The 15,054-nt window shown below is 39.5% G+C and overlaps 1 protein-coding gene across 1 annotated transcript in view; it reads right to left on the bottom strand.

Annotated features, from left to right (window-relative positions):
• Positions 1–677: 677 nt before the first annotated feature.
• The window catches only part of LIN52 (lin-52 DREAM MuvB core complex component), a gene marked incomplete at both ends in the record, with an annotated part of 38,167 nt that continues 23,790 nt past the window's right edge, over positions 678–15,054 (bottom strand). The window contains one exon of the mRNA XM_079537745.1: positions 678–733. Coding sequence (XP_079393871.1) covers positions 678–733 — 56 coding nt within the window. The remainder of the gene's footprint in view (positions 734–15,054) is intronic.

The raw sequence follows: 15,054 nt of genomic DNA, 5'->3' as shown, positions 1-15,054 counted from the left end.
TGATACAAGCCATAGGAAGTGAAAGGACCAACAGACTGAAGATCCTCTTTGTGGTACTGGGCACATTTCTCTGAAAGCAGAGATCAACTGGAATCTAATGCAGACTGCACTCAATTTCTACACTAAAAGCAAATGTTCTGCAGAACCACTGCTATCTGTCTCAGACCACACCCCAAACTGTTGTCCAGTCATTCAACACAGAATTTGTGTGTAGGAAACCAATGCACGTACAAGACACACAAGAGGGCCAATGTAATAGGATGCATGCTGGCCAGTCTCATGAAGAACTGCTGTGTACTTTACACTGGTGCTGCCACTCGAGAACAATCCAGTAAGGTCACGATGGGGGCACACTTTGAATAACTGACTAAAAAAAACTAAAAACAACCCATCAGGTGACTTTGTTGTTGCATGGCAGGGTCAAATCCTTCCATTTGGGTATCTTAAGGCAGGAAGAAGTCTGAATTCCAACGCACCTAATCACAGGCTTAGTAACCTGCGCATGCAGTATGTCTCTCCTGCAAAGAGAAGAGCTGTGGAAGTAAAAGAGGTGCTTGCTTCTGAGGGTCTACAGCAAGAGCTTTGTACTTCTTAGAAGTTTTGGAGTTCATCTGGATCCATAGTACATAATATGATCCAGTCAGGATACTTTATTGTCCCAGCTTCTGATGCTGCAGTTACTTCTTGGGTTTCTCTAAGATGTTCAGGAACTTGCCCCGAGTCATTTCTCTAGCTGAAACCACAAGGGAGGAAAAAAAAGATTAATATTGAAAGAAATCCAAGAAACCCAAACAGAGTTGTATATTTTACAGTATTTAACCAGAGGGTAAGAAAATCATTTAATTATGCTTCTACTAAGAATAAGGACTTGCTTTATTTAAATGAAAGGTAAATATATCTGCATTACAGCCCAATTTCCTGACAATCTAAAAATGCAGGCAAGGCCCGAAACTTTTCTAAACTCAGCAATAACTCCCAAAGGCTTCCTTGTTACACAAAATCTCAGCTTTCTATTCCTACTGCATTATTCTCTAGCAGATTCCACTTCTGTCTCTATTCCCATCCATCTCTGAATGGTATAATCCACATCTCCATCACTCTGTCTCAAAGTAATTGTTCCTGGATGTTATAATCCCATCAGAGATTATGGAACTCTCTCCATTTCAGGATTACTGGTCCCTGGATGCAACGATCTCCAACAGAAATCACACAGCATTCTCTCTCAGTAGTGTCAATCCCTGGGTACAGTAATATAACAGGGTTTATATTCTCCCCAACAGAGTTCATCCATGGATGGTGTAATAAAGTTTATAGAGCTTTGGTCTTCTCACTCTCTCTGCATTGTCATTCCTTCGATGTTTAATACAGCAAGGCAAGGTTTATACATCTCTCTTGGCACCATCAATCTCTGGTAGCTGTATTACACAGGGTTTACAAAGCCACTTTCCTGCATGAGATGCTTCTGACTTGTGAACAGAAGCTCACAAACTGGCAAAGCAACCCACATACCATCTTTGTCTCACAACTCAATGCAATGCATCAAGGACAGCACAATTAGTGACAAGAGTCCTGGAGAGAGACAATTTCCCCACTGGAGCTTTCCATCATTTCTTTTACGTAAAAGTGTGAGCTTCGTGCTGGACTGACAGCCATCAAAACATGGATGTTTTTATTCACAGGATTGATGAGAGCACGCACATCTCCCCATGCCTAACCTAGAGAGACTCTGAAAGGCAGAGATGGGAATTAATTTCCCATTTTCTCCATTCAATTCCTGACCTCTCTACTGAGAGGAACAACAGCAATGACAATTAGCATAAAAAAACATGAGGTGAGCGTGTTGCTGATGTTAACTTTTTACTCAGTATTACTCGTTATCTATTTGAATAGAACTGAAATATAATAAGTGTTTGTTTAGCTTAAAATACTTGAATACTCACCATCAGGTAAAGGTATTTTGTTACTTTAGCTATAAAGGTTAGAAATGGTGTCTTGAAACCTATTCTTTACATTATTACATTCCAATTTAGAAACTCAAATTATACCATGAGGTGCAGACATTTAAAACAGTATTGTTACAAAGTGCCTGGCACACTGAGACATTCAGAGGCTACAAAGCCCATCGCCACAAGTGGAACATGCCCCACACAGCTACTGCAGCTCACTGTGTTATTCACGTGGTTCATGCCATCAGCTGTGAGTTTTATCATCTAGGATCCACTCTCAAATCTGCTTCTGAATCAGCGTGAGCTCCCACAAATGTCATTTATTCCTTTGTATCTTTACCTCCCTGCCTGCAAGATAACCTATGTCTTTCAGTGTTATTGAAGAGACACACCGGTAGAAGGCGCTGAGAAGGGCAGCAAACAGACTGCTATATTGTCAAGAACTAAGTTGTCTAGCACAAAGAATGTGATTAAATAAAAATGCAAGTTTCTGAATGTGTCAGGTAGGAAAAGGTTTTCACCAACAATTCTAAGACATATCCCCGCCTTGCACCAGCAACAGTGCATGGTTTTGAAGCACTTCTTATGGAGAAAGCACAAAGCTGAACTACTGCTGATTGAGCAGAAAGTTTTCCTGAGTGCAAGTCCCATATAGGAGATATACGAATACATGACAATTCTGTTCCCTAAAGAGGCTGCACCCTATAAATCAGGCAGAGAGCATAGACTCCTTCTGTGCGCTGAGCAAAATTACTGTGGGTTGGGGGTTGCTCCAGAACACGTGCCCTCCTGTTCACTTGTCATCTGAGATGTTAACATTTCTGATTAATTCACAGACCTCTCATTTTATTCTTCATTCCTTTATCCTTGCTATCCTGTTCTGCTGCAGCTTAAAGATTCTTACCGACCTGCTACAATAATCACCGCCCGCTTCCCCCCCCCAACCTGGTGAAATTGTTTAGTGATGCCAACCGCGCTTTTAATTTGCAAGACATCAGACACAGAGGTAATTTATACCAACATCTGTTCATTTCTGACTTCTGAAACAAACTCGCACATGCTGCTACAAAATCCCATTAGGAGCAGGAGACAGCCTTCTGCTATTCTGTATTCCTCTTCTCCTCACATACTCAGCCTTGCAACAGGGCTTTATTTTTAAAGATATGATGCCAAACAGAAAGAAAGGACCTTACATCTTTGTATATGTATGAAAACGGCCAGGAAATAACATCCTCATACCACAAACAAATCCCAGCCAAGCTAAGGGCAACTTTCCACGAACACTGACAATCTTGTTTTCCCTGCTTCAGCTGCTTCTCTTGTCTGCCCAGGGATCACAGTTCAATGTATTCCTCGTAAACACAGGCCAAATACATATTACACGGTGCTGTGTTCAAACGTCTTGGCTATTCCTTCCCCTTTGTTCCTCTCAGATCTGCACTGAAGTGTCTTCAGCTTGGGTTTCGCACAGAAAAGCCTCAAATATTAAACTGACTCTGCTGCTCAGCACTGCTTCTGATGAATGAATTCTTAGAAACAGGAATCATTTCCAACTGGGCCTTTTGGAGCTTGCTAGAAAAAGAAAGAGCTTGTGAAGTAAGACACCATCACCCACATTCTAAATACCAACACAGACTGGGACAACAAAACCCATCTTAAGCCACTACCCAAGGGACCAGTAGAAGCACGCTGTATGGCAGAAAGAGGTGGACTTTTTAATTACAAGTTTGGACAGAACTGTAGTAAAAACCTTAGGGATTTTTCTTTAATATGGTTGCTTAAACTACAGACTTGTAGTGGAAAAAGGGCTTGAGCACAGGTTTCATCGCACTAGGAGACAGCTACTACAGAGGCTGTGCAGCATGAAGCAGAATCATGAATCTCTGTGTCAAGAGACAATTTACAGCCTTGCCTTAGCAGTGCATCTACTACAATAGAAAATCAACAATGGATATGATCGCAATAGCTTGGATACAAATTAATCTCACATAGTAGGGAGGAAGGAGAAGGCACTGAAGACCATAGAAAAAAAATGCTAAGATGTTATCAGCACTGGTTACAATGGAAGTTGAGTGCTTGAATTGACTCTCAAAAAGATAACTACTGTAAAATGGTCTCAGGCTGTTACAACTAATAGAGAATGCTGTGCCCTGCGAGTTAAGTTTGCTGCTGGGGAGAAGCAGATCTCAGGAACAGGTATTGGACAGTAAAGTCTGAGGCTGAAAGGAGAAGGAAAGATTTCTACTTGATAGGGGAACAGAATAAGGTTTAATATAATCTCTTCTTTAGAACTTCAATCCTTCAATCCCGCATTTAGCCTTGTTGCCTGGGGTCCTTTTCTAGTACAACTGCCCTCAAGCTGCTTCTTCGCAGTAAATTTTGTGGTTGCTAGTTGAAAAGAGTCAGTAGTACAGATTGATTTCCTACAAGTGAGGAGATGAGGGATTACCAAAAGCAGTCTTGGTTAACAAGATTGGGTGCAGATCTCCTGCGAGAGCAGCCCACTCTGCCAGTGCTTTGCATCCTTTCACTATGACATATGGGTTTCATTACACAAAGATTTTCCTGATTTTAACTTGGAAGCGATTATACTGAAAACTCAGAGTTATCTTTACATCTGTAGCAATTTAAAGGTTAAGTAACTTTTAATCAAACGACAAGGGCTCAACGTTTTTTTTTCCTCCACTGATAATGAAATCTGCTGTTCCATATATTCCTTCATGACAATTTAATAAGAAGAAAAAACAATGCACTGGAGATCTGGGCCCAGTCTGATTGCTTCCCATAAAAAGCCTTCTCATACATACAGCAGCACAGGACAAGCTGTGTCATAAGGTTTGGAGAGCCAGGAAATAACGGGAGGATTTACTGCTATAAAGTCAGCAACAAAAATAGTGACTTATATAAGAAACTTTCATCCAGGAGAATCCCTAAGCAACACACATACATACACATGTTCTTAATATAGCATATACTTAAATACAGAAGTGCAGACTTGGTGACAAAGACTAAGAACAAGATGTGAGACAAACTATATTTATGATCATCATCACACTTTCCACTGCTTACTGCCTCTGGGCGTATCTCAAAACAAAGCCTTTGAGCATCTCCAAATCAAAGATATTTTAAAATGAAGTCAGCCCTCAAAAGATGCACTTCTCTGTCTCTTGGGCAATTTTGACTGGATTTCTCCTCCAACCTGAAAACATAACCATGTTGATATCTCAATGCCTTGCTACTAAAAAAAAAAAAACCGGACGTACAATTAATGTCACATGAACATAACATGTTTTAAGCCCTGTAGTATCACACTTTGAATGCTACATTCTTGACTACCAAAATGTTATTTGGGGCACTGTCATAATTTGTTAGCTTCTCAATTAAAACATTCCCCTCATTCAGTTCCACGCAGTTGTACTTACAATAGTTAAGGGACTTGACGTTCAACATGGATTCTTCTAAAGTATCAATCATGCATTTTCAAACTGCTGTGTCTTAGCACTACAGAGACAACAAAACTAAGAGGCCTTATTTGTGAAGAGCTATCAGTGTAAATTACCAGTTCAGGGAAAAGGACACGAACTGCAGAAAGACAGCAGAACACAAGTCTAGGTTAACTCCTCTGTCACAAGGGTATAAAGCTGCAGCAATTATTTCTTTTGTCCTTTAACACAATGTTAGGATAAGAGGACAATTATTTTTCCTAGTTGGCAGGATAGACAAAAAGGCACATAGAAGGATTCTGCCCAGGAGTTAATGTGGGATTCTTGCTTCTGAGACTTGTGAGAGCAAACAGCAAAGCCAAATCACTTTCAGCCTTTATTGTATTTGGAAGGGAAATAAAGTCCCTCACTAAGGTGAAGGCAAAAAGGCATTCTAAAAACAGTAATAAACAAGTTAAGATTAACATTAGTGTTAAATAGCTCTTTGAAGAAGATAATGAGGTCTATATTGGCCAAGACTAAGAGAATATTATTAGCCAACCAACATAATCCAAACTTCTGCCGTTAGAGAAAGTGATCCACAGAGATCTCCATCTCCAAGTCATTTCTGACTCCCAGGCTCAACGCACACATACGCAGGAAAACCAGACCCCTAGAAACCAACCACCAACCATGCCCACTCCAATTACTTTGCTAACTTCATGCTTCATAATATTCCCGAGACATATGGTGATTTAATTCCCATCTTACAGATGGGGTCATGTCTCGACAAGAAGTGAGGCACAGATGTATACAAAAGAAGTCAGCAACAGTGCAAGAATTTGGGCTCCGAAAGATGAGTTCTGTCAAGACTTGCTACAGTATTTTGAAATATGAACATCATCCTTGGTACAAAGCATTACTTCCTTCCCTGGGTGAACAAGATGGCAGAATCTATCCTCACTTCAGCTCCAGGACAGTCTAGCATAACTTGTTTGGAAAACTAAGGAAGGAGGGCTTGCAGAAAGCCTGCTTTGAACCAAAGCAGGTAAAACACATACGTTTCTCCTCCCAGTATGCAATGAAAGCAGTTATCTCTGAAAGACGTAAACAGCAGAGACTTACAAAGTTCCAATCTGCTGGAACAGTTCAGTGAATACTGCCCACAGCACAGGTGTTCAACCTTTCAGCTTGTCTGGGCTGCACTGAACAAAGAGGAATTGCCTTGGGTTGCATAAACATAGGCGGTTCTGAAAATAGTGCCTGTTTTATTACCATCAATTATAGCAGATACAAAGAGCACAATAACACTATTTAATAGAGCAAATTCTCAGCTACACAACTATTTTTCAATCACCTCAATCACCACAACCATCACCACTGTGTATTCTTGCCAGCTATGAACATGAGCCTACATGCATCACTCTTGAAAATCAGCACCAGCAGAGGTGACCCATTGATGCTGTCATCACCACTGCCATAATGCACCACCACCACTTTGCTGTGCTTGTGTCCCCTGTGTCATGCACACTCCCACATCAGGTGCCATTCTGCCAGACTGCCACTCTCCTGACATCTGTTGCACAGCAACAGAATATAATAGGATATTGGTGGAAGCGTTCAACCTCTACTGATGTACTGCCAACATCTGCCTCTGACATCATGGGCTAACATAATAAAACAGGAGGCATTACTTTTGGAGCAGCCTTCATAAAATATACAATATAGTTATTACATAAGAAACAAAACATTCTAGTATTTAGGTTTTTTTTTTTTTTTTTTAATAGCAGACAAAAAACAAACAACAAAAACATAAAACTAGTGGGATCCTTGCCTTCACTTTCATGAAACCAATGCATCAGCCTGGAATGATGGCAGCAACTGCAATTTTTTAGTGAAGTTTCAAGGGGTTCATTGGAAATTTTTGATGAAATTTTACTCCTCCTGTACTTGATCCTTGACAACTGTTCACAAAATGCACATACTGCCAAAACTGGTGACATAAACAAGGCATGACTGCGAAGTGAGGGATATTTCTCTCTACTAAGATAGGTCTTATCAAAGTCTGGTAAAGAGACACAGTCAAATTTTTGAGTTGAATACCTGATTGCAAATCTACAAATTCCATTTGAAAGTTCACAGGTGATATATTTAACTGAAAACGAAGTTGCAAATATAAATTTATTTTTTGTTGCAATCTTGAAGACTACTCTCAAATTCCTATATAAAATATGAAATTCCTATATAAATACGAAAGCATTGTTGCTTTTTTTTTTTTTGCTGTTAACAGGACTGTGTTCAGGCAGTGTATCAAAATGCATACAATTATTAGCAGTAACTTAAGTTAGCACTGCACTGAGTCCTGCCCACAGCCTGGTTTCAGCCCAGGTAGTGCCAGTTACGTGTTGTTAGGTGGTTGTTGTGAGCAGTGCATGCATATCTGAGGTTGGGCCAGGCCATATGCAGCCCGTGGATTGGACATGGCTGGACTAGAGCCTTAAGAAGTGGAGTCAAACTCCTTTCTTGAACCACAAAATCCCGATGAGACCTCTTTTCATCTCCTTTCTTTCCACTCACAGTAGCGGTCTTTTATCCTATGCTTGCTGAGAGATTGCTGAGCTCCTTCAGAATTCTCCTCCTGGGTGATAACAGATTTATTGCACGCAGATTGAGATTTTCTCGAATATGCCATTGTTGGTACCAATAAGCAATAAAATTATACACCCTCCCACCCCTCCTCAAAAAAAAAAAAAAATCCTTTACAACGTAATTGCCTTGTTTCCTTAATCAGATTTCCCCACCTTGCAAGGCAGCACCATTTTGTTTGTACTCAGTTGCAAACAATGATGTGTAAAGGGCTATGAATGCCAAAAACCACAGCGCTCATTCACACACAGATGGGCAAAGCAAGCCAATGAAAATATTTAAAGCAAGGGGCAGCAACGTCCCTGCTAATGTCTAAAGAGCTTCTAAACTTACGTTCCAGGTCACAAACATTGGGATGTGAGGATATTTTGTCCCAAGCAACCCATGTATTAAACAATATTCCTACAGCACCTCCCACTTGCAGGAACTGGACACAGCCAACATCCTGTGAGGCCAAAGACCTGATCCCTTTGACCCCAAAGCAGGGAAAGCGTTACATCTTCCCACTGCGAAGCCAATAAAAACCTCTTGATTATAATTTAGATAAGAGCCACTGGATTGAATAATAATGTCTGAAACTCCCCTGGCTGTTTCACCTTGAGACGTCCATCACTGGGTTAAACATGATGCTAATTGCATTTGGATTGATTAATTTCTCTCACTCCTGTCTATTCGAATAATGCTTAACAAAATAATCACAGCACCCAGAGCCAAATCTTCTCAGTCAAAGGAATGAAGCCATCAGAACCAGCAGAGATGAAAGAAATGAAGATGACCCGTAATTACTGCTACGGTGATATCATTACCATATTATAGAAAATGAGAGTACGTGGGGGGAGAGGGGGCTGTGATTATTATTTATTTTTTAATGGAACCTTACATCCCAAGCATACAGATCTGACACACTGGAGCATACAGAAATACAGAGCTAAAAAAAATATTGTGCATTAAACTGCAAAAAACACAGCAAGCATCGTGGCTGCAGATGCATCATGTGTCTTGTACTGCGAGCTGTTTGCTCACTGTTTTTTCACTGCAGTAATACTCTGCATATGACTAACATAGGCATTTAAGATGCCTCCCTTCCCAAAAGGAGGCTCAAGCATGTGCAACAGAACTCACCTATAACCTCTGCCCTTTAATAACATTGCAAGACATCTTACTTTGAAGGCTGGCATTCTAATTTTTAAACCACAAGACTAACTCTTACTCCTAAATGCTGATTCCTATCTGAAAGCAGTTACAAATTCTGTAACCAGGCATTGTAGGTCACTTTCAACTATTCATTATGCTGGCTCTGTACAGATATCAAATGCATCAAGTCTGGAAGCATTTAAGCTAGAATTCAAAACCAAAATAAAATATGTAACATCCAAAAGGAAGGCCTTCTGTTCCCTTTATTCTCCAAGATACACTCCCAGAGCCCCTCTCATTTGAGAAACAAATAGCTTGGCAATTGTATAAGATCTTCAGACACCTGTGCACGGCAATTCTAATTGTGGTTTATACAGTTCACTTCTCTCCATGCTGGTTATGTCTGCCCCCTAGTCTCAGACTGAAGACACAAAACCTCCACACAACTAGCAGCTTAAAATATTTACTCTGGAATAAAGCCAAAGTCAAATACACATGCACAAAAAATTCACATGCCAAAAGTGTCAAGACCTAAGACCAGGCACTGACTCATGAAGCTAATTACTGAAAAAAATGATGTTCAAGTATTTTGTAAGGCTTAAAGGAATAAATTCCTACTGTCTTTAATACTAGAATGTAACTTGAAAGCTAACTGTACATAGAAGTTGATGATACTGTCAAGAGTACTTGAAGGAGACTTCACTAGTTTAAGTTACTCCTTCAACAGATGCAGCTTGAGAAAGTTTTGACCACCAAGTCCCACAAATGTTGGAATCAAACACTGGGATAGAAAAAAAGGGCACGTTCTAACAAAAAGCACACTAACCTAAAGTTTTCTAACTGCTTGTATCAAAAAGGAAAACAATCTCTTCATGCCTTTCCCACATTTGCAGAGGACCAAGAAAGCCTGAGTCATCAGACATTCTCACCACACTATCTGAAGCAGTAATCTTCATTATCTAATAACACACAGAAATTAGATCAAATCTGTTTGCTCAATAACTCTTGAGAATAAAACAAAGGGAGAAATAAGGTGGAGAGGTCTGCACTGAATATATGCATGCAGCTAGGTATGAGATGTTTCTAAAGGTGAACGAGTACTTCTCAGAAGGCATGCAGGCAGAAGCAATGTCTGAATTCCCATAAAACAGAGCATCATGATGCAGCCTCCCTTGCCTACGGAGGCAGCTGGTATTTAACAGCTGAGAGCAAAGCAGGTGAATCTTGAAAGTCACTATTTGTTTCAAGTCTTATCAGTGACCAGGGCATGCAGGCCATGGAAAAATCTGAGCCCAGAGCCAATAGAAACAAAGGGATTAAGAGTTATTAGGAGTAGAGAGAGAATTACATATTTACAGACCAGTTACTGAAAAATAATCGTGTAATGATTATGTAAGTCCCTATACTCATTTTGGCTAATAATGTTGAGATACATGTAGCATGGTTATGCAAGTCAGGACAAATAAATCCACCCAGAACACAACTTGGCATACCTTACAGAGAGGCCCACAGGTCTGTTCCAAGATCAGTACAGCTTCTTTCACCTCCAAAGGAGGAAACAAGACTGACAGCAGGTCATCTAGGTAACTGAGCACTGAAGCAAAACTGAACTTTTAAAATTAACTTCTGTCAACAATCTTCATAACATGTATCTGGAGAAAAGAAGCTCACACCAGGATATTCTATATTTATTTGTTCAGAGATATGTCTTTATTTTAGAAATCAAAATAAATTTAAGTGTTTTCTAATCGCAAGATTTCTTATTGAACCATTTTACCATGTAGATAAGTGCTGCTCTTGATGTAACAAATTACCAACACTGAAGGCTTCCACAAGAAGATTCATGCTTTTTTTATGACTGAGCAGTACTATTTGATTTACACATTAAGTAAATTTAGATCAATGTTCTCATTGGTAAAACAACAGAAGACTTCTGCAATTTCTAGAAATCCAAGTAAGAAGTCTGTAAGAACAAATACAAGGAAAACACTGGAAGCTGTGCTCCTAGGCAAAAATTACAACCTCGGGAAAGCAGAATTATGGAAGAGCAGCAATACACTGTTTCTAGGCTCTAGGCACAGAAGAAAAGCTCTACAGTCACCCCTGTCTAATTCTTTCCTCTGCATGAATCAAAGACATTTACTTCAATTACTTCTCTTATCCATATCTTTCTCTTTCACAGTATATTCACTGCTTGCTTTAGCCCAGCTGCTTTTCAGTTTTCTACTGACTCATTTCATGCTCTCTGTTGGCCATAAGCTTCTTCCTCTGGCAACAACACCCTGAGCTCAGGAATACCTGAAAGTCCAGAACAGGATCCAGGAAATTCAAAACCATTTTTTACCAACTCCAAGCTAGTCACAAGACATCCCAGGAAGTGAACTGATTTAGAAATGTTATGCATTTCACAGCATTCAAATGCTGCTAGGCTCAAGTTCAAATTAATAGAGAAAAAAAAAAAAAAAGGCATGTATTTGGAAGAGTTAAAAATCACATGAAAAGTGTTGTCATTCAGAGAAAATAACACTAGGCTTAAATTGACTGACTTGACTAAATTACAATACCTCTCAGGGCTGGTAGGAACAGAAATAGATAAACAGGCTCTGCTGCAAGTGCTACATTTTAGCTGTTAATGAGGGATAAGGCAATAGGCAGTTGTAAAAACTACACCAAAAATCAAATCCTCTCAGACCCATGAACAACTACGGGAACATTTTGCATGAAAATCTTCACACTTCTAGTTCCCATGTTGTTTGTTTAAGAAAACTTTGAATTGGATTTGAAGAAAAGAAATACCGAGGTATCAATATGCTGATTCCTCCCGGGTACAGTAGCCAGAGGAAATTTGAGTTGTCACTTCTCACTGGACAAGATCTACTGAATGTAGCAGAGTTAGCTTTCGTACTCTTTAGCTTCCATAAATCCTTTCATGTTTATTCACAATTCATGCATGCCACCATTCTGAGGCCATGTCTACCATTATTCCCTTACAAAACCTCCATAACAGCTATAGCAGACTAGTGTTCCTCATCCATTTCTGGAAACCAAAACCAATTGTGTTGCAGCAAAGTAACAGTGAAAACACCTAGAAGACAGCTCAGAAAAGTAAAGCAGAAGAAAGTGGTGATTGCCATGATAATTCATAATTTTACTGACTGGTGTGATTACTCTGATGACTGAGGGAAAACCGTAAGCTAGAAGAACCCAGAGGGCTCCATGGTCCAGTGACAATGGGGCTAGAAGACATACCTGAAGGCAGAAAAAGGAATAGATTACATGTAAGTAAAAAGCTGAACTCACTTCAGTTCACCAGCATTTCATGCCAGGGCATGAAGGACACCACTGGATGTCCAGTGATAGCCAAATACTGGCAGACAATCACTACTAGCTATGGTGTAATAACAGATGCATATGCAACCTTACATTTATTTCCATAGCACTACCTACCTGTTCGATACTGTTTCTTAACACTGAGTCCTCCACACAGCCACTGCTTTCCTTCAGAGAAGTCTGATTATCTGTCAGCAATCCCAGAGAGAGGGAAGGAATGGCTTCTTTTCTCCAAGTTTGAAATACACACATTAGCAGACAGAAATTGTAAACATTGTTTAATTTTAATATCTCTTTTCAAGTCTGCCAGGTACTCAGCATGAAAAATGAAAGTGTTGAGGTAATCCACAAAACTATCAGATGAAAAGCCAAATGGCACCTTGGCCCACTATCCAGAAAAATCCATCACCCAGCCCTTTTCTGTTGGGATTTGTGCTGAATGACGTCTTCTGCAAGTTAACAATTAGTTTCTAGCATGAGTCCTGTGTCATCATCATCATCTCCCCAGGAGAAAAAAACAGGCTGAATGATTTTTAAATTATATGCTCTGATAAGACACAGGCTCCTGACTCCCTGTGCACCGGTGCCATGCAGGCCACCTGCTCTATTGAGCTGCCACTGGGGATACCCTCAAAAGGGTTTAATAATAAAACATCTCTCTAGAGATGTAACTCAGAGCATGCTCTGAATGTACATACTGTATCACTGACTGAAATCTTGTAAATAAAATCCTATCAACAGATAGGATCTAAGATCAGTCTCTAGAAAAGTGTAATACAGTATATTGTGGAAATTTCCTATTAGATACAAATCTGTCATGCTGCAGTCAAAAAAAATGTAAATGAACGCTTCAGCTGATAGAGCAGGGCAGATCAGTGATTGACCCAGTCAGATATCCTGTCTCACTGTACCTATGATCAGAAGCACCACAGAAAAAAGGGACCATTACTATGAAAACAAATGGAATAATCAGCTCTGAAAGATTCCTCCTCTTCCCAAGTGCTTGTTCTGTAGTCTGAAGCAGCTAATGTTTCACAGTTCATTTTATAGTTTATTCTGATATAACAAGAAATCATCTTATCAATTTAATTGCTGGATTGTTTTTCAATAGCTGTTCAGTACATGGTCTAAAAATCTCTTTATGGCAGATAGTTCCACATCAAATAATTCATTGTGCAAGAAAAAAAATCTTCTTCACTTCTTTTCATATGACTGGCTTCCATTATTTTTTCTGGATTCTACCCTTCTTATTCATTTTAGGGCTGGGAATCAATACGATTTTTCAATTTACCTCCTAAATTGAAGAGATGTAAAATAACCAGCAATTTCTAAAAAAAAAAAAAACAAAAAAAAAACAGATGTCTGCTTTTTTCCCCTTTTATAGTCTCATGAAGAAATCTTTTGATTTCTAAGGAGCTCTCTAGAGAGGAATGCTGTATTTCACACTATCTTGAAACTGTTCCTGACGAAAGACTGCCTGAAATGACCCAGAGTACCTGAAATTCTAGGAGCTAGAATAAGAACCTCTTACTTCCTTGGAACAGATTACGAAGCCTTATTCAGAAAGGAGAGAAGAGACTGCAAACAATTACTAACATCATGCAGAAGAGGTGGGAAACAGCACAGCAATTTGAAGTGCCTCAAGCATGAAGCCACCCACCCAGCTCTACTATGTTGGGGACTGTGCTTACACTTGGCTGCTCTGGGCCATTCCAAGAGCTCAGAAGGCCTGAGGGGTATATGCAAAACAGGAATAAAAGCTGCTACAACATTTACCAGCTGCATGCAAACTCCGATTCCATCTTGTAACTTGTTCCCTGCTAAGGTCAGATAGGCTTGTCATGAGCATTCTGTTGAACAGCAAGTTTCTAGCTTAGAAACATCAAATCTTATTTTAAAAAAAATATACAGAATATCAGAAAAACTTAGTAAAAATATTTCTATCAAAGTACAAAGAGCCATCAAGTTGCACTGGTCCTAGCACAGGTTGCTGTGGCACAACCTATCGAACTCAACTTATGCTAATTATTCCGAAACTACACCTTACAAATCTACCAGAGTGACAAGCCTCCAAGGATAAAAGCAAAGTAAAAAACAAACTAAATATTATAAATGCGTATGAAGATCAATCATTAACTTTCTCAAACTCGCCTCACCAGGAGTAACAGCAAATTACAATTCCAATTTCTTAGAAAAAAATAGATTTTGCTATTTATGTACAAGACAAAGAATTTGACAATATTATGGGCAAGCAGCTTATAACTTACAAAGAAAGTGGAGGTATAGAGAACAAATCTTGTGATGTTCTCTCCCTTCCTTCCTTTGTAACAGAAACAAGGCTGTGACTAATTGTTGCCACATTTGGACTTCAAGTACCTCCCTTTCTGATCTAGGTCTGAACTACATTATTTTGATGTCAGAAAGTGTTACTTCAAATATAACAGAATTGCGTTACTTAGAGGTAAACTTACTTGATGGTTGCAATTATTGGGCTAAAACGGAAGCAAGCACCAGGAGACAGTACTTTAGTCTGTAAATGGAAACCTAGTTTCTGTTCTTAACACATTCACCCCTGC

This window comes from Tetrao urogallus (assembly GCF_951394365.1).
Source record: "Tetrao urogallus genome assembly, chromosome: 6".
NCBI classification, from domain to species: Eukaryota; Metazoa; Chordata; class Aves; order Galliformes; family Phasianidae; genus Tetrao; species Tetrao urogallus.
This window is presented reverse-complemented; position numbering and strand designations above follow the sequence as displayed.